Here is a 21,166-nt window from a genome sequence, read left to right as displayed (position 1 = left end):
TCCAGGGTGGAGTTCATAACCCAGGCTAACAAGTCAGTATGAAACTCAGGGAACACACTATTATCAGAGGCATTTCCTCAAAATGATTACTTGGCTCAAATTCGGTAACAAAAATAATTTTGGTTTATCATTATCATTGAAGTGTAATTAACAAGACAGCATGTGGATATATGTACAGCACATGGACATCAGCAGTTCAAGAAGGCAGCTCACCACCACATTCTCAAGGAGAGCCAGGGATGGGGGGTGGGGGGGATGGGCAATAAATGTAGACCCACCTGGTGATGCACAGGTCTCACAAAGTGAATATAAAAAAAACTTCTAACAATTCCATGTGCAGTTAAATGCAGAAATCTGGTGGTTTCTGTCTGAGTTGGGCTGATCCTCCACCATTGAAACCGAGAGAGCATGAGGTTACTGTACTTACCACTAAACCTGCCAATAAAATCCACAGCTGCCCAATCTAGCGTAAACAGATTTTAAATGTGCATTAAGTGGAAATTATACTCAAGGAATCTCTTTGGCACTGAAAATGGACTGTTATAAATTGGGTGTCTTAACTTATTTAGTTTTTGTTTCTAAGAGATTAAAACAGAACTTGTTTTTTGCTTCTGCTTGACATTTTTTTAAAAAAAAACTCTCTCTCCATCTGAATTCCAATGATTAGATTACAAGAAGGTGTTATATAAACTGGGATTGGATGCTAAGAAATTTATACGGGTAAGAAGTGAACTGATTGAAGTTTTCAAGATATTAAGGGAAACTGATAGAGTAAATAGAAACTCTTCCTGCTGCTTAAGACTAGTTCTGTATTGCCAAAAAAAGGGTCAAGACTTTGAAAACCCTTCTGAGAATGGCAGCTGACACTTGGTCAATTTTAAAAGTGAGATTGTAACATTTTTGTTAATCAAACATATTAGTGAGACAAAAAACAAAAAGGAACCAACAAAGTCTGAAGAAGAGTCACTGGACCCAGAAAGTTAACTGATTTCTCTCCACAGATGCTGTCAGATCCACTGAGATGTTTCAGCAATTTCTGTTATTTCAAATTAGTGAGACAGGTTATCTGGCAGATCCAGTGAATAGGGTCACAGATCAGCCGTAATTTCAATGAATGATGGATAGATTCAAGGGGCTAAACAACTTACACTCATTCCAATGTTCTTTTAATCCTATTTTTCTTTCCCTTTATTTCATTCTCCATGCACGATTTGACATTGAATTAAATGTTTTAACTTCAACTTCCTTATTTAGACTCTGCATTGCAATTCAGAGTTCTTCAACCTAACTGGGTTTCTTTTCATTGGTGAGATGCTGGCTAGGCCAGCATTTGTTTCCCCATCCCTAATTGTCCAGAGGCCAGTTCCAACTCAACCAAGAGGGTCTGGAGTCATATACAGGGCCAGACCAGAAAAAGACGGCAGGTTTCATTAGTGAACCACTTGGGCTTTTTACAGCAATTGATGGTCAGTAGGCAAGTTTTTACTTTGGAAAGTTTTTTAAAATTCAATTCAAATTTCACTATCTTTCATGATGGAAGCTAAACCCATGCCCCCAGAACATTAGTCCAGGCTGCTGAGTTACCAATTTAATGACATTATCATTACAACACAATTTCCCCATTTGAGGAGAAACATTTACAAAAGGTAAATGATATGAGACAGTGCATTTGATTCCTAATTAAGGATTCCAGGGCTTAAGTCCATAAAAATGTCCATGAGTAACTTTAATCGTGATGAGCAGCTGAAACCGTTCATCCTCTGCTAATTGCAAGATCTAGATTGATAGATTCACTGGGTCTCACTACTTTTCCACCTGAGATCTTGGGCCAGTAAAGGCATGTTCCAGGTTATTAGGCATATGGAGGAGAACGAAGGACAGGGACTGGCGATGCTGAATTCAGGTACACTATCCTGAGTTAAATCTGAAAAAACAACTCCACTCACCTTCTACTGCCTGAATGTAGTACCCATTCTCTTTTTCTGGATTCAGTTCAAGTAGTTGCATTACACGGTCCAACATGCCATGGATCACTTCAAAGCCAGGGTTCTTATTGTAGTACACAGCACAGAGGCGTCTGGAGTTCCTTGCACCAACATCTGCATTCCAGTAAAATTTTAAATAATGGTATAAATTAAAAACCTGTACCATTTTTGCCTAAAATGCAGCTATCAACAACAATGGAGTAAGGTAATACTAAAGACAAATGCACCTTTAAACAAGTTCCTGAAGCTCAGAAAATGGTCACTAGTAGGGTTAAACAATTTGAATGATAATCATTTAAAAAAAAAACTAAAGATGACGTAGAAGAGAATATTTGCGTTATGTGACTGTGGAATCAAGGTATGTTTTTACCATGAGGGAAGACTCCTGTCTGAGAGATGATAATTCTCCTGCCTTTGACTGAACATATAATTAACTTGATTTCCAGGATCTAGTCAGCAATGTAAATCTGGATGGGACACCTCTATTAATGAGATGATAATGCACACATCACCCTTAACTAAAGTCAACTGTTAATGCTTAACCTTGAAACACAAAATTGATTATCATATTGTCCTGATTGCATCCTAGTGAGTCCATTTCTCGGTCATTCCTCTAAGAAGTTTCCCTGGATTCTTTTGTACAATGTCAGGCATGTGCTATCACTTACTAAATATGTCCTCAGATTGTGACTTTCCCAGGTGTGTATCGCACCAGTTCTTGTGTCAATGATGCTCCCTCACGGTGCTAATTAGGGATTCCAGGATAGTCAGTATTTGGTCATGGCAGTGACGTGAAAGAGGTATTGAAGGTAACATCTTTTTTGGCATCTTGTTTGCAGCTAAGGTCCTGGAACCGGAAGGTGCAGCCATACTGTACTCCAACTGCAATGTGCTAGTGGTGGTTCTGGGCAGATGCAGACTTACTGTAACCAAATGAACAGACAGTTTTCTTTTGAAAAGGTAGAGCTTTATGAGTAGTGACATATATCCAGGTAAGTGGCGAGTGTTCCATCACAATGCTGATTTGGGGCATGTAGAAAATGGAGAGGCTTGGTGAGTTCAGATTGGCAGTTGTTGGTCAGTACCCAGCCTCTTGCTTTGTTTTCATAGTCAAGCTATTGATATGGCTGGACCAGATAGGCCTCTTAAGCTAACAGTGCTCCACACAACCACCACCAACCTGCTCCAAGATAATCCTGATGTAAGTGGGAGCATACATTGGTCTCAAGCTTAGTTGCGTCAGCCTTATCAACTTCATTATTAAGAAATCACAACAATGCTGTTGCATTTTATAGGGTGGTGGTTAGAAAAAGCCATTGCACAATACTTGTGGCACAAATGTTAGCAGTCTTTTGTCAATTCACAGTTGCTGCAGTCTGCTCTTTGGAAGCCCTGTAATTTCCAGAGCTTGTGAGAACTGGTTTGCAACAAGTGGAACTTTCTACTTTTAAGTCAATTATGATTCCAGTCACTGAAAGGTACTTGTCACGAGCACCACCCTCCCACCTTCAGTTTTACAGAGACTGTTGACATATTTGTTTGAACATATTATGACACATCTCCGTGGCTGTCACAGCCTGTGATAGGACTTGAACTCACACCTTCTGTCTCAGAGGGTGGGCCACTAGTAATGTCAATGCTATTGAATATCAAGGATAACTGATCTTACCTTCATTTCAAGCCCAAGCCTAGGTCAAGACTTTGAACTGTCTGAAGATTTCTACTTTTTCTAGTTTATTAATCGCACTCCAATCAGTTAATCAGCTAAAGCTTTTTTCTTAAAATCTTAAATGAAACTGTAGCCTTGAAATTGCTTTAGAGGCTCAACAGATTCTGCCCCTGATCATTATCCACTGAAATTTGTTTGAAAAAGTGCTTGCGACACTAGGATTAGGCTCAGCCATGACTTCTATACTCTCAGTCCAATGATATGCCATCACACACAAAAAGTGGGCACAGAGAGGAGGCACAAGAGGTCATGATTGAGCTAACAAAGAGTTAAGTCAGATTTAAAGATATATTTCTTCATGTCAGGTGATACATGAAACAGATGACTACATTTGCAGAAGCAACCCATTCCATTTAGCATCAAATCAGAGAGAACAAGTATAATTACAGGTTTAGTGCAGAAAAATGAGACTGCCATGTACTGAATACTCTTTCTTTCCATTCCATACTTTTACATATCTTAGAACTTCCTGCAGCAATGTTACTTGAAAAACAAGTGGCAATATATTTTCCTTTTTTTTGTACCGCTGAGCTCTCCTAGATTGAGAACATTTGCCAAAACAATTTAGCTGTCAAAACATGAATCGAAATAAAAACTTCATGTTGAGCATTATTTAGCTTCATGAAGAGTAAAGCTAAAACTGTTAATGGTTGATTACTGTTAATAAAAAGAATGCAACACATCAAATAAAAAATACTTATGCCATATCCTTGTAGTTTCAAGTGATTAAACCAAAATATTATCATAATGTCATGAAAGAATTTCTCTGCAGCTTATAATGGGCAAATAATGTTTGCTTAGGCTTTAAGCTGCACAACTAACTGAATTTCTACCACCTAACCTTGCCGTTCCATTTTTGACCTTTGACAGATGCAGGAAATGAGGTTGAAGTGGCATGCTTTGAATTTGCCTTTTGCTTAGTACTCCTGATCAGGCCTTCTCACTAATTCTGTGAAGGTGAACACACTCAAAGCAACATTTATTGTTTAGTATTAAACTGCAGCATTGAGTATAACCATGTACACAACAGGCAATCAACCTAACACCTGGGTCAGGAGACTGCCAACTTTAAAAAAAATAGATTTTTTGCAAAATCGGAGTTCAATTTTTCTCTCCTTCTCCTGCCAATTTTCTCCCCTCTAGGAGAGTTGATTCTTTGTTGGAATGTGGTTCTTTGTGCATGAGACCCCTCTTTAATTCAGAGGGAGCCTTCTAAACATGTAAGCAATGACACTAAATTACCATTTCAGAACTGAGCAAACTTGCATTTCTCACACTACATTATTTAAGAGACAACAAATTTTATTGTATTGGAACTACATAAATAAATTGCTGAACTGTCATCACGCTGAGGATGACTGAGCAAAAGTCAAATTCGACTCTTGGATCAAAGAAAGTAATAGAAAGTAAATCATTAGTCAAGAGATCTGCAGAGCAGGTTTGAGCTTGTATGTCGGGAATAACGATATCTCAAGATGGCTAATTTACTATGCTTTAAAATTATAAATTTTATTACATGAAAATTTATAGTATAATTGGATCATTTTAAAAATTAATTCATCCTGTCATTTGTTTTCTTAATTCTTTAAAATTCCCTTTGAAGTAGGAGTGATATTGCATAAAGGTTCTGTGATTTTTTTTAAAAGATGATTTGTAGGATGCACAAATACTCCTACTCTTGTAAAACCAGGGCGATTTCAGTTTCACAATATAAACTATACTGTGAACTTGCAAACAATCTGCTCATGATTTCAATCCTTGCCATATGCATGATCACATTTTTGTAAATTCTAAAAAAATGAATAATTAATATTTTTGAATGGAATTTCCCAATACCTAAGTAGCTAAACCATGCAGATCAGTAACTCCACATTGAGTTAAGTGAACACAATGAAGCAGCAGTACACAATGAACCTAATTGCTAAACATTTTGGAAGGAGGAAACTATCCTTGGATCCTATTCTTGACATCTATAGTGACCCCTGCTTGAAGTGTGGCCATTAGATAGTTCAGTTGCAAAGCACCAACAATTGAATAGCCTGTCACTACTCAATATTACAAATAAGTGATACCGAAGGGACAAAACATTGCTTAAATTAAACATTATTATTAAATTATTTCTGTGGTGCTCTCTTAATAGATGAGCAAGATTTTCCTGTGTATGTGAGAGATACAGGCCAGGGTGGCTTGAAGATTGAATGCTGACTTGTGCTGAATCAGTGTACCACGAAGGTGGCACATTTGGCCTCAATTCTCACGGGCTGCAGGAAAGAAAACATTAGCCAGGGTTCATGTTCTTGATGATTATTGTAGAGTTCCCGCAATTGCCAGTGAGCTCAGCACAGATTGATAGTCGAACCCGGAAATTTCCCGGGCTTTATGCTTCCAGTCTGTGTTATGTTAGAAAGCTAAGCTATCCAACTGAACATAATTTTATTCAAGCATCAAAATTTTAAACCATTAACTATTGACAAAAACTATTTAATGTTTATACGTGAGTAAAATACCATTCTAAAATCTCTTTGTTTGGCATGTTACGCAATGCTAATTAAAAGTAAGAGCGCAATTGACTATGAAATGAGTATTATGTTTAATGAAGTATAAATACCTTTGGAAGAATCTTTCAGAACAACATCAGAAATTTCAAACAATTTCAGAGGCAGTGGCATCTTTCTATTGGCTGCAATTGTCTTCAGCAGACCAGGGAGCAGGGTGGTACGAGCCACCTAAATCAAATAGAAGGATGGACACAATAGATGAGCTGTTTTTATTATCAGCTTGGAACACCTGAATTTAACACATAACAGAGAAGACGAATCACACAAAATAAAAACTTTCAAGATTGCCTGCTCACTGCTAACAGTAAAATGTTGTTTCAGCAGCTAGTAAAACAGACACTACTATTGTCAAAATGTGTGAGAGCTTGTTTCTCATACGCAAAGTGAATGTATTCCAGGGAACAATGAAACAGATAGTTCCAAACCATTGTTATTTAAAATAAAGAGAAGACATAGATTCTTGATCAGTCAGGGAATCAAGGGTTATGGGGAAAGGGGAGGAAAGTGGATGTAAGGAATGTTGGATCAGCCATGATCATGTGGAATAGGAGCAGATTTGAGGAAGTGAATGACCGACTCCTGTTCCTATTTCTTCGGTTATGAACATATGATTGTAGATTTAAAAGCAAATGTTCAACTACGTGAAAAATATTTAGTCAAATACTACAATTTCAATCTTCGCTTTTTTGGAACCAAAACTTGCATTTTCTATATATATTTAAAAACTCCAAATGGGAACAGTATGCAGTTAATACCTCTTTTAAGGTTAAATGTTCTTTGCAAAATGCATTTATTTATTATATTGGATAACTATGCTATTCCATTGAAGGAAAAACAGTGACGAATTGGTGGCAATACTTTCAAGCCTACATTCACTTGCACTTGGTAAAACAATTTACAAACTGGAACACTGCTGCCACCTTGTGGTCTGTCAAATATTTTTCCAGCTTCTCAGACAGTCCCACAGTATAAGATACACACCCACCCACACACCCCTGGATTTGAGGGTCTTCAGATGATTTAAACAATCTGATCCGAGTTCACGACACGCTGCAGGCAGTGTCTGAGCAGGTAGGATGCTCAGGTTTTCGCATGGTCTTTTCACTGTTTGCGCTTGATCTCCAACCCAAGCCTATCGGAAATGCTCGGGATGGCTGGCACTTTCACATGTGCTTCTCCAGTTTGGGCATCCTTGGGTAAGATTCCAACAAGTTGGTCAGGGTAAGGGTATTTTTCAGGAAGGCTTAGAGGAGATCCTTGAAGCATTTCCTCTGCCCACCCAGTAGCTGCTTGCTGTCAGGAAGCTCGGAGCATAAAGCTTATTTTGGAAGTCTTATATCAAGCATGTGATGCACTGAGTGCTGTGGACTGACCTCAACTCTGGGGATGTAGGCCTGAGAAAGGTCACTAGTATTGGAGTTTCTATCTGCCCATGGATTTGCACGATTTTACCAAAGTTTTGTTGGGTGTATTTCTCCAGGGATTTGAGGTGTATTGCTGTGCATTATTCATGTCGATGACATATATAGAGGACAGGCAACACTACTCTAGCTTGGTGTCAGGTTTGAGGTCTTTTTAACCAACACACTATTCGCCATATGGCCATTCAGTTTGTTCTGCTATAACGCATATTTCTTCAATGCAAATTAGCTATAATGTGTTTGATGAATTCAGACCATTATTTATAGAACATGCACTTTCCTTACCTGTATTGGGTATAACCAGTCCCATTGGTTTAAAGGGTGCCGCTATTACGCCATTTTCTTATAATGTGGAATCGCACAGGAATGGACCTATAGCATTTCTCAGTACAGGCTGTAGGCTGCACTGTGACAATGGGCATGATATTGAATTTCACCATTAGTGTCTTTAATGCCTGCCCTCACTGTAAGGAGGCTCTCAAGGCAGTAAGTATGACCTACACTATCAACTGGCTCATGGTGGATCTTTGCAACAGTGCCCCACTGAGTGTCAAGTGGGGACAGGCCAATGGAAGACTTCAGACTTCTGGACATTATGTCCAATTCTCATTCACACCTCTGAACATGTGCAGACACAATGTAGTCTGCGCATTGCAGCTTGATAACAAGAGTTTGGGATCATCTCAGTTCTAGGCCAAACAGATTAAATGGTTTTATGTTCATCCTGCAAAGAGGCTCCACTTCAGTGGGAAACTTTATGAATACTAAATAATGAATATGTTCTGGCAAGGAAGGTGGTGAAGAATATTGGTGTGATTACACAGCCTTGCTTGACCTCAGTTTGCATATACATTGGGTCTGTGGTTGATCTGTTGGTGAGAACCAAGGTTTGCTCATCTGAGAAACGCGACAGTTCCATTCCTGTGCGAAAGAAAATGGTGCAACGATGGCACCCTTGAAACAACTTGGACTGGAATTGCATTATACCCAATACAGGTAAGGAAAGTGCGTGTTCTATAAATAATGGTCTGAATTCAAACAGGTTATAGCCAATTCGCATTGAAGAAATATGCATTATAGCAGAATGAACTGAATGTCCATATGGCGAATAGTGTGTTGGCTAAAAAGACCTCAAACCTGACACCAAGCTAGAAATACAGTGTTGCCTGCCCTTCCAAATAAGTCATTGACATGAACAATGCACAGCAATACACCTCAAATCCCTAGAGAAATAAACCCAGCAAAACTTTGGCAAAATTCTGCAAATCCACGGGTATGATAGAAGCTCCAATACTAGGTGGAGGATGGTGATGAATTTCTATAGGCAGTTACTTTGAAGAGAAGGCTCCTTAACCCCTCCCAGATGGCAGAGTTGGAGGCCTTTGTTAGGTAGAACAAAGTCACGTATAAAAGGTACTGCTGCTTCCTGCACTACTCTTCGGCTTGTCATGCCCATTGTGCTTATTGATGAATGGAATCCCCAATGTCACTCCGAGTGAGCTCTCCAGCCCTGGATTGGAAGCAAACAAAATGTTTTCAATAAGTTTCACTGTGCCAGATAGCAGAGACCCCTCTGCTAGTTACTGCAATTGGTCTTATCTTCTTTCTTGAAAATTGTTGCAATTATATCATCTTGGAAATCATCATGTACTCCTCCTTCCAGATGAGGTCAGAAGACAGATGATCTTCTCAGCAATTTCAATTTCTCTGCTGCATCAGTTGGCCAATCCTTTGTCAACAATGACGAGCAAAAAGGTGGCTGACCTGGATCCCTTATCCTAGAGGTTTGGAAATGAAGTGGGGGGGGTGGGGGGGGAGGCAAATATCCTTTCACTGATTGGACAGGCTCAATTCCTTTTTCCAAAATTTGTCCAATGATTTAAATTAAGAAATATAAATGACATACAGGAATTAAAATGTCACATTAAACACTTTAGGATGATTAGAAACAGATAAGACAGGAATAGATCAATCCATTCCATCAACTCAGTTCCACCATTCAACTGTATCTAGGCATGGTCTTCCTACTCTCACTGCACATCCCTTGATACCTTTCTCTAGCAGAAATCTCTCACAACTTCGAAAGCTCCAATGTGGAGGACAGAGCTACAGAATTTTCAATCACCATTTATATAAAAAGATTTTGCATCAGAATGGTGTAGTTATTTCAAGATTACAGGCAGAACCTTAGCAGGATCTTAGTGATGTGGGCAGGGGTGAGATGAATGGTAAATTGGGTGAGATATTCTCAATGTTGAGATCATCTCACTGCTTACTTGTACAAGTTTCTCATGCAGTGTAGCAAGATTCTCGCGCAGCAGTGGCATATTCCCAAATGCTATTCATTATCGCTTGTTAAGACAATTTGTTAACAATCTAACCCTGTGCAATCTTACCACACCATGCAAACAAGCTGGTGGGAAAACTCAGCATGGAAACCAGAGCAGCTTCTTGCCAGATTCAGTACCAACATCTCAATCCCAGTCCAAGGGCGCCAGCTACATGTGCTCCATATCCAAGGACAATGGCTTGTAACATGCGATGTAATACTGCAGCAAAGACACAGTGTGCTCAGGGACGTGCACCCAGCTCATGGACTGGACCAGATGAGACCTCTGGGCCATTTGCTTCTGTCATGGCGCTCATTCACTCTGAGTCTACTTGGCAACTCACAGCATCCCTGGCTTGCTTTGCTTTTTTGAGCCAGAGGTACCAGGTTCATAATGCTATATTGTGCCCCTTATCAGACACAAACCTAGGAAGCTTGTCGTGGCTGTCAGCTGGCCTCAGCCCATTCAAGGGAGACAGTCATAGCACAGGAGATCGTGGCATATTAAATCAAGGACACCCTCCAATACCAGCTCGGAGCCTGCTCAGGGATTCAGAGTTAGGATCCTCTGTCCAGGGGCAAGGAACTGAATAACTGGCGGTAAACTACTTGTTCCAACTCCTCTTGCTCTCCCGTGGGCTGGTTTGTTCCTGGACTGAGGGACAGACAGATACAGGAGAAATGAAAAGGGATGGCAGTTATTACAGTTGCTGCGTTTCCTGAGCAAGCGAGGCATGGCAGGTCGCGTCGCAGGTTGGAGGTAAGGATTAGTACGGTAGATGTTGTAGGGAGGAATGAGCAAGAGTGATAGAGAATGAGCCTCTGTGGGAAGTGGGTTCAGCACAGAGTCTATCAGAGAGAAGATGGTGACTTGTACATTGGCGAAGCAGAAACTGATACTGACCTCCTTTCTACAGTGCTGTACATTCTTCCAAATGGCTGAAACTGCTCTAACCTCCAACTTTGCACTAGGTTGGCATGGTCTGGTGTTGTAGCCTCCACTGCTGGTCCTGAGGAGAAAGGCACTTCTATCTGTGCACCACCCTACCCAGCAGGACCTCCAAGGCATTAACCACAAAGTGAGGGGTGATTTCTCCATCTGCTGAGTCTAAGGCAAATGTCTGCAACTGTGAAGAGCAGCTGTGCTGAACAGTGCTTGTCCAGGGACTTTTCACAACGGCACCAACACCGGGGATGTTAACATCAGTGAACTGGGGATATCTCTGGGTAGTGAGTCATTCCAACTATGACTGGGAAGTCGGTCACGATACTCTCCACAGGGGCAGGAATGACACTGAAAGCAGCAAGTTTGGAAAGATTCGACACTGCCTCACAGCAGGAAATCACTCCAACAAACTCAAAGAGACTTATACTTGGCGAAGAAAAACTTAATATTTAGCACTTTGGTTCTTCACCAAAGCAAGTGGGATACCGAAAATCTATCTAATTATTTTAATTTTGCAAACACCTTGATCACAATCGCATGTCCTCAAGTGACTACAAATCAAATTTCTGCAATTTGTAATTGTGAAATCTGCTAAAGCCCTGCAATCATTCTGGTGACTCTGTACTTGATCCTTTCCAATCTCACCATATCTTTCTTCTACTATTCTCCAAAACTGAAAGCAATTCACTAGATTTGGCCTAATTATGCTCTATACCTTAATCAAAGCATATGACTTTAAGGAGAGTCATTTGAAATTTAAGTTAGGGCACCTTTCTGTAAAACTTAATTCATTTGGTTTCTAAAGATGTAATTTTAAAGTCCTTGAATGTATTATCTCTCAAATCAGTCTCCAAGTTTCTTAGAATTCCATGGCTGAATCCCTCCTGTCAGGTTTGCACCTCCGCCACAAACATTAATATTATCAAAGTCAACAATATAATTTTATGGAGCTGTCACAAAAGTAAAGCAATCCTTCCTTCTCTATGTCAACCTGCGTACAGCTCTTGACATAGCCTGCTGATGCATATTCAGCGCTGTCCATCTGGATGGAATAGCAATCACCTGATTCCACCTCAACTATCCAATAAGCTCTCAAGAATCAACTGTAATGGCTCCTCTTCCTGTTTACAGAGCATTACCTCTGGTGACCCCCCAAGGATATCTCTTGTGGTCTCATCTAGATGTTGCCCCTCAGCGACACGTTCCAACAATACATCAGTTGCCACATGGGTGCTGAGTGCACTCAGCTCAAGACCCCACCACTGACTCTTAATTGTCAGACATGCTCAATATTCTGTACCAGATGAACACAAACTTCCTCCACACTTGGAGGGCAGAAGCTATAGACTTTGGTGCACAATGCAATCTCTGGTCTCATGCTCCATCCTTCTCCCCAGTGACTGCCCGAGAGTGAACCAGAGTGTTTACAATCTTGATTTCAAGTTTGCCATGGAGATGAGATTCTGAGCACATATCCATTCTGACACACCGATTGCCCATTTCTTCCAGCACAACAACATCTACCTCTACCCCTGCTTCCTCCCAGCTACTGCTGAAACCTTCATCAAGGCCTTTCTTATCTCCAGACTTGACTATTCCAATGCTGTGCTGGCTGCCCTTTCATATTCTAATCTCCATAAACCTGAGGTCATCAAAGCTCTGTAGTGCACGCCCCACCTTGCTCTAAGTTCAGTTCAGTAATCACCTCTGACCTATGTAATTGCTCAGCTAGATAAAGTTTAGATTTTAAAACGCTCATCCTAGTTTTCAAATCTCTCCGTAGTCTTTCCCTTCCCTAACTCTGTCACCTCCTCCAGCCCCAGAATCCTCGGAGATATCCGTGCTCTTCTCATTTTGGCGTCTTGAGCACCTCTGGTTAATCACACTACCAGTGCTGGCTATACTTTCAAGTGCTTAGGTCCCTGAATCGAAAACGTTCTGCCTATACTTTTCCATCTCACTACGTTGTTGCTATCTCTTTGACTGAGCATTTGGTCAGCAGGGATACAACAGGCTGAATGGCCCCTTCTTTGCTGTAAGTACTCTATGGTTTATTCACACTTTCCTAATGTGTGTGAATATAATAATATAATGGCATTAAAGGTGCTACATAAATACAAATAGTTGTTGTAAACGGGTTAATGGCTGATTTAAATGAGCTTTGGTTGATAATACATTAATGTACAAAATATAGGAGGTAAAAACAATAACTGCAGATGCTGGAAACCAAATTCTGGATTAGTGGTGCTGGAAGAGCACAGCAGTTCAGGCAGCATCCAAGGAGCAGTGAACCAGCTTCAGGCAGAGAACTCGAGAAGTAACTTTCAATAACAGCTGCATAATGAACATTTGGTGGAAAACATAGCAGTTCAACTGACTTTGAATGCAGGTTACGTTGGAGGCAAGTGCTCACTCAGTCTTGGCTTGGAACTACATCACTGTTCCCGAATGTCACTCGGTCAACAGCCTGAAATTATCTTCTTCACAGCACTACGGCTGTCCCTACACCCAAAAGACTGCAGCGGTTCAAGGAAGCAGCTCACCACCATCTTCTCCAGAGCGATTAGGGATGGGCAAAAATTGCTAGTTTACACATTAATGAATTTTCAGGAGGAAATTAAATCACACCAAGTATTTTGTTTAAAAAAAAAGTCTTTTCATTTACTTTCTTAAGTAAGCATCTAAAATAAAACATTAAAAATGAGAAAAACTGAGGGTGTGTGTTGGGCAAAAGGAAGAGTGGGTAAGAGAAGGTGGGTGGGAGGGGATGACAGCAATAAAAGAGCAATGGGGGAAGAGGAATTTGTAGATGTTGTTGGTAGCAAGATCAAACTCTTTCATCAATAAGTCATTTAATAATTTCAGTGTAAACATTACACGTTGGAAATCCTCCCGAGTTTGAAGATCAACACTGAAGACCCATGAAATCAGATGAATGTCTCAGGTATGGTACAATTCAAGCAAATTCACAAATGAGTTAGGAGGTGAATTCACCAACTGAATTACAAATCAGACTTTACAATTATTCAAAATATATCTTTTATTACCTAGAAGTACCATTTTAAAGATAATTATATTTTGATAGTTATCTCATTAATAATTGCTATGCTAAAATAAATTTGTCAGGAAGTTCAATTATATTATAAGACAAAACTGTATTTCAAATCTTTTAAGGTATAACTTAAAGATTTTTTACACACAAAAATCTGTCTTCAAAACTGGAAATAGCAAAGGTGCAAATCTTTCAAAAAAAACAGAACAGTCATTCTTTGTTCCTACCTGAAATTCAGCTGTTTTAGGATTGGCTATATGTACTGCTTTCGTTTCTGATATGTCCTTGCCCAGCTTGCCAGCAATATCATCTTGCGAACACTTAGGTGATGAAAAGCAGCACTAATTAGACATGAGGTAATGACTAACTAGTTGGCTGGTTAACAGAATACTTCTTATAGATATAACCAACCATAGTACAAGAAGTTCAAACACAATGGCACGTAAGTTGCTGGACCTCGATATAATATGCTCTATTCATTTGACTTATTCTTGCATCCTTAAGCTCAACTTATCTTCACACACTAAATTACTGGAAGTATGAGCAGATACTGGCTTAGTAAGTTCATAGGGCAACTGGAACGTGAATCACCAACGACATCAAATTAGATGTGGGGTTGAGAAATAAACATAGGCCTGAGAAGGAAAATGAACTTGAGTGGGTGAATTCATTTTCAATCAGGTAAGCAAGAGAAATAAGCAGAGGGCTCTTGCGACACAGTGGTAGTGTCCCTACCCCGAACCAGGAGACCTGAGTTCAAGTCCCACCCACTGTAATGACATCTCTGAACAGATTAATTAAAATATATAAGAGAAATAAATGGAAGGGGAAATAAATAAAAATTGGACAAGAGGACAAAAATAGAGACAGAAAGTAAGGTTCATTTTACAGGTTGTAAATTGATTAACAATTATCACCTTGTCAAAAGGCTATTTTACACTATTGATTATTAGATAGCTTCCAGTGGCAAGTTAAATGGATAATTAAGATGCAAATTCAGCAACTTCATTAAACTCAAGGGATGGTTAAGGGCATGATGCCAATAGATTGTGGCAAATTGTAATTGATGGTGTTCCTCTTCCTCACCACAAGTTGTTGGTTAATTTGCACATTAATTAAGATACTTGCTGTTCAAACACCATTATTTTCCAAGCGAATTTGGGCCAAAGTTTACTTGTCTGTAATTTAGCAACACACAAGCATCAAAAAAAAACACTTTGCAAGGTTTGTTAACATTCAGGAACAAATTCTACCTGACAGTTCATGGCTATAAATAGCTACATTGATTTATTGGCTTCAAAAACAACCCAGTGAGTTGATGTCCTAACAAAATTTGCCATGGGCTGGTGACATATGTTTGCAGTGCTGAGAGGTGGAACAAGCTTGTTTGAATGAAGTTCATAAACTCTACCACATTGCAGGGAAGATCATCTAGCTACCGTGGGCTTCTTCCACAATTCGGTACACCTGGTGACCCTGGTCCAATAGAATTCTGCAACAGTACTATCATTGTCTGTGTGTGAAAACAGGTGAACAGATTTTCTCCTGGCATTCTATCCATCACTATCAGGAAGCTGTACAGTCAGTGACAAGCTATTGTAAACATCTGGATGATTCAGGTCTTTAAAAAATGTCAACTCTGTAATTTATCTTGTCCATATAGTGGACGAAAGTTTTAAGGCCTAGTGACCAGTTTCCAGCACTCTACTGATGGCACTCCACCATCAATAGGTCCTTTGCATGTACTGGAATACAGGTCAATTCTCACCAACTGTGCATACAATCTGCCTTTGGATTTATCAAGGAACTCGTCCACTTTCATCCATTTTTCTAGATTCAGCTGGGGCGAACTTCAGTAGGTTGCACCCCACTGACACCACTCACCAACCATGCATCCCTGGAGAACACTCACCTCCACTCACACTTAACATAGAATAGAGGGAATGAGAGGGGTTCTTTTAGTGCTGAGGTAGTATCCTTAGGAAACCTGGATTCAAATCCTACCTGCTCCAGAGCTATGCCATAATATCCCTGAATAGGTTGATTAGAAAAAAAAATTGAGGTAGAGACAGGGCTCTTGTGGCACAGTGTAGTATCCCCACCTTTGAACCAGAAGGCCTGGGTCATCAGTCATGTGTCATAACATACCTGGACAGGTTGATGAAAAACAAATTGAGGTAAATAGTGGGTTCTCATGTTACAGATGTAGCATTCCTACTTCTGAACTAGGAAACCTAGGTTCATGTCCTATCTGCCTTAGAGACGTTGTTGGCTAATTATAAATTTTAATTACATGTATTACCAAAATTCCACCAAAATGTACAAAAAAAGGGTTTTCTAAGTCAGTCATTGCAAAAGGTACCATCTGACATTTTTTTAAAAATCCACGTTCAGCAGTATGTCTCAAGTGTATTATCATTGTCATTTGTTCTTTCTTGAGAAAACAGGACCAAGTAAAGAAAATGCACAAAGTTTGTGTTTTCTGCTCAACACAAACAAATTATCTTAATATGTACCAGTTACACAGAGCATGCAGCTAGATGAAGGTACAAATGCATTTTAAGTCTTAACAAAATATTTAAACCAAAGTAAAAATGAAGTTGATCTTATTAAAGTTCCTGCAATGGTCCTAAACATTAGGAAGTGATAATGAACTCACCAGGGCAAAGGTCAAGGCCTCCGTGAATCCACCAGCTGCCATGTCCTGCCTCAGCAACTCAGCTAATTTGTTCAACGAGAACTAATAAAGGATAAAATAAAAGCAATCAGGTGACCAGGCTAAAGACAATCTCAGCAACACACAGCCAGACTTTGTAGTCTCAGTAGCACAGTGTTCAGCATTCATGGCCACAGGATATCAAAAAAAATTGGCTCCCGCAACTTCAGTAGGTTGCACCCCACTGACACCACTCACCAACCATTCATCCTGGAGAACACCCAGCTCCCCTTACAACAGCTCTCACAGCTCCTAAAATGCTTACTGTGGTAATTGTAACAATCAGGGTGGATCTCAAAGAGGAGTTCCCTGATTGGGGTTGTTAAGCTGGACAGTTCAGAACAGTAGTGTCAGACATCATGATCCTCTGAGAGTTGGCTTTGAGGGAGGACTCTTCCACATGTAAATAAAAGGTGACTTGATGACGGGATACTGCCCTCTGTGGACTCATTTCATTCACTGTCCGTGCACACACAACACAGACCATCACTCCACAAACTGTCATCAAACCAATAAATCTCACCCCCACCCTCCCAAACACTATTCACTCCTCCAGCCCTCCCTAAATGCCTGATACTGATCTCTTTATCTCTCTAGTCACTGCTCACCCTCCCACATCCCATCCCACCCCCTCACTATGCTCAACTCCCTCACACCACCCTCCATCCCTACATTCACAACCCTTACCATTCCCTCTCCCTGCTGCAATAACCCATCACCCCCCCAATTGTTTACCCCACACCCTCCCTTCTATGTTCACCCCCAACACCTAGCCTTCCCCTGCTCCCCACCCAGTATGCTAACAATCCTCACTCCATCCTGGGGTGCTGGCTTTGACACAACATCTGCCAGACTAAGGAGGAAAGGATTTTGGGAAAGTGAGCTGGGAAGTGGTTGCAATGGTTGGGTCACCACCTTTAGGAGAGTAGCGGGGTGGTGGGGGGGGCGGGGGGTCAGCCACATAGTAGTCGTAGGGTGGTGGGGATGAGCAGCATCAGGAAAGGGTGACGCAGTGTTAAGAGGGGTGTGAGTTGCATTGGGAGAGGTTGGCCAGTGTTGGAGAGGGGAGGGGGGGGGGGGTGAGTCGTGACAGGGAGGGAGGAGGTGGGTAGTGTTAGGGAGGGAGGAGGGCCATGTCAGAGAGCGAGGGGTTGGGCTGCATTGAGAGGGAGTCAGCAGTGACAGTGTGGCCATTGTGCAGGATTTACCACGTAATTTATTTAGACCTACATTTCCAAACAGGCGTCACAACTGTTAGAAACCAATGTAAAAACCACCGTGCATAAATGGCAAACAGCATCAGTCAGGGTCCCACAAAGCTGTCCCGGAGGTATCCAATTTTGTTTCTGGCGTATACCAGCTCCCCAAAGCTTCCAATGCCATTGTGACCATAATAGGAGTGAAGGTCTCAGGTGCTATTGGGATCGGAACATCTAGGCAAGGAGGTGATCATTTATTTCCTGGAGGTTACTGGAACCTAGCTTCTGTGCTTGTCTGCATAGCAACACTGACTACACTTGAACTATAATTCACCAGTTGTGAAGCATTTTGGAGCATTCCAAGGATACAAAATATTTTGTTTCTTTTAGAACAAAGCTTTCTTAAAATACTGCTGTTATGAGCAAGTGAGGAGAAGTGAACCAGATCCCCTTTTCCCAATTTTCTCAGTTGGTCACAACAAAAGTTTAAGTTATTTTTAGCACAAGGACATAACCACTCTGCAACTAAAATGTAGCTAACTCAGTTTACTGGAGCACTAAGGAGCCAGTCACAAAGTTTTCTGAAGTTAATTGAGAGCAAGTTGATCACCTGCCAACTCTGAGAAAAATAATAAAGTAATGATATCAAGCATATAGTGTTTGTAAAGTACTTGGAGACACACACGCATATTACTAAAAGCGGATAGCATCCAGAAGATAAATAACATAAAAGATATAGTTTATCATTTGGGTTTTGTTGAGGCATATGGTTTAGACCCAACAGCACAACTGATTAGTTGGGTTTTTGGACACCCAACAGTAGTAAATATTGCAGTGACCATTTAAATTCTTGGCTTTCTGATACTGATATTTCTTTCCAATCAGTGTTGTAATTGGATATTTTGTTTTCTCAAGAGATGGAATGAGAACTTTCTCCAGCATGTGTTAGTTCTACATTCTAAGATCAATCTCTGCTCTACCAAAGAAGCCCTTGAAACAGCAGCAGCTTGTAAATTCACTGTCTGCAGTTTGGTAATTACAGGTGAGGTTCCATCTCCAACATGTGAAGACCCTCATAATGGTGTAAATCAATATAGAAGATGTGGTGTGTTCAGCCAAACGTTTCCTGCTGCTGTGCTGATCTAAGGTCTGTGCACGGCAGCAACTGGAGAATCCCATAGTCAATGTATCAGCATGCCAAATGATTGTACAACTATACAAAGCAGAGGGAACGTTAGAGGTGAAGGCCTTTTCACAGGCTAAATGACTAGTTTATTTGTCTTCATGTAAAATGTTAAAACAAGCTAGTATGAGCTGAATAAGAATCCATGTTACTTTCATGAAACTTGGCCAACCTGTGTAGGTCAGGTGATGCTTGTGGCTATTTTTAATCAATGTTTTTCAATCCTTTTTAAAACCATTGCAGTTCAAGAAAGTCCCAGGTATTAAATCAGATAATGGGATTCAAAGATCAATAGTCCATAATTTACTTCATAATAACAATGCAGATGTAATGTAATATTACAACCATTTACTTTAATCAATAACAAAGACTGCTGTCTCTCACCTGATTAGCTACAGTGTATGCTTTTGGAACGGTCATCTTGATATTGTTGTAACCATAGGCTATTGCTGCATCTTCTACAATATCACATGGATGGATGATATCTGCCCTTGTGGGGGGAATTTCAATTTCTATTTCTTCTCCATTTCCTATTACCTTGGACTTTAAGTACATCCGACTCAGCAGTTTAGCAATAGATTCAGGTGTTTCACTGTAAGTCAAATAAAATTGCAATTAGAATTAGAATTTAGAATTTTAAATACAATTTAATCAGGTAAATATATTAGTTTCAATAACTTACGTGACTCCTACATGCTTGTTAATAAAATCTGCACTTAGAATTTCTTTTCTATACCTCATCTCCTGCAAAAGAAGAAAAAAGTTTGTCATGTCAACAAAGCCATTTTCAATAATATTTTAAACTCCTCCAAATTCATCCCTCCTTTCTGGAAAATCCTAACTTATTTTAGAATGTGGGTTCTATGGATTCCATCTGGCTGGTCACAACTGTGTAGGAAATTGTGGTATTGACCCCTTCACGTGATCAATTCAGAAGGAACGAAGGCATTGGATCCCACTACATCAATGTTCTGACTCCTCAAAATCTGTCCACTGTCTACAAGGTAAAAGCCAGGAGTGTGATGGAATACTCTTCACTTGCCTAAATAAGCACATCTCCGACAAGACAAAGGAAGTGACACAAAAGAGTTAATCACTCTCTAAAACTGGTATACTTTACAACAAGATTCAATCCAGCAACTAATCAAGGTTAATTTGACAGCAGTTTCTACACCCGCAACTTCTATCACCTAGAAGAACAAAGGCTGAAGACATGTAGGAACAGCACTACCTGCAAGTTCCCCACCAAGTTGCACACTATCCTGACTTGGAACTATGCTGTTATTGCTTCACTATCATTGGGTTACAATCCGGGAATTCCCTCCCAAATAACAGTGTAGAGGTATTAATAATGTTGCTGAGGAAAACTGGGAAAGGTAATAAGTGCTGGCCGATGATATTCCCGTCCCATGAATAAAGCAAAAATGTACACAAGCATAAATTTATATCATATTCCACAAGTAAAATCACATTTCTGCAGTGTTAACATTGACACCCCTGCAACAGTGTAACTAGAAGCAGTAATATTTTGATAAGTGAAAGTCATCAAGTAGTTTTGTACGCCAACATGCTTGGATAGTATAATCTAAGATCCTAGTTGAACAATTGATATAGATTTTGTATTTAAAAGGAAACACTACAAAGCTGCAGATTCACTCAAAGTACATTTCAGTTGTTTTACATAAATTGAAAGGGTATACAATACTGTTTATTTGACATACAAGTTTTAAATTTTGTAATTATAATCTTTGAAATGTGAAACCTACTGAGATCAACTTTAATACAAGCTCTAATTCAGAAAATAATTTGTAATAACTTGGTATTACCAGATTTGTAGTATAATCACATAACATTACAAATTGAAACATAAAACAAACTTCAATTTTGTGCAATTATATTTGTGTAATGTTGTTAGTCCAGCTTTCAAACTGTTCCCATTGCTACCATTACTTACAGATCTGTATCAATCCTTCCTTTAAAAAGCTACTCAAAATGCTTGCTAAAGACACAACTCAAATTTAGAACAGCAAAAATATCCAATTGCATTG

At 39.9% G+C, this 21,166-nt stretch overlaps 1 protein-coding gene across 2 annotated transcripts in view; it reads right to left on the bottom strand.

Moving 5' to 3' along the window:
* farsb (phenylalanyl-tRNA synthetase subunit beta) overlaps positions 1–21,166 on the bottom strand; it is a 58,284-nt gene that overhangs the window by 15,002 nt on the left and 22,116 nt on the right. For both annotated transcript variants that reach the window (XM_072572780.1, XM_072572781.1), the window contains 6 exons: positions 19,801–19,862; positions 19,503–19,710; positions 16,680–16,760; positions 14,248–14,340; positions 6,323–6,440; positions 1,947–2,099 (listed from right to left, as the gene is read on the bottom strand). In XM_072572780.1, coding sequence (XP_072428881.1) covers positions 1,947–2,099; positions 6,323–6,440; positions 14,248–14,340; positions 16,680–16,760; positions 19,503–19,710; positions 19,801–19,862 — 715 coding nt within the window. The remainder of the gene's footprint in view (positions 1–1,946; positions 2,100–6,322; positions 6,441–14,247; positions 14,341–16,679; positions 16,761–19,502; positions 19,711–19,800; positions 19,863–21,166) is intronic.

The sequence above is a fragment of the Chiloscyllium punctatum genome, chromosome 6 (assembly GCF_047496795.1).
Source record: "Chiloscyllium punctatum isolate Juve2018m chromosome 6, sChiPun1.3, whole genome shotgun sequence".
Lineage (NCBI taxonomy): Eukaryota > Metazoa > Chordata > Chondrichthyes > Orectolobiformes > Hemiscylliidae > Chiloscyllium > Chiloscyllium punctatum.
Note: the sequence above shows the minus strand (reverse complement) of the source record. Positions and strands in the feature narration are given on the sequence as shown.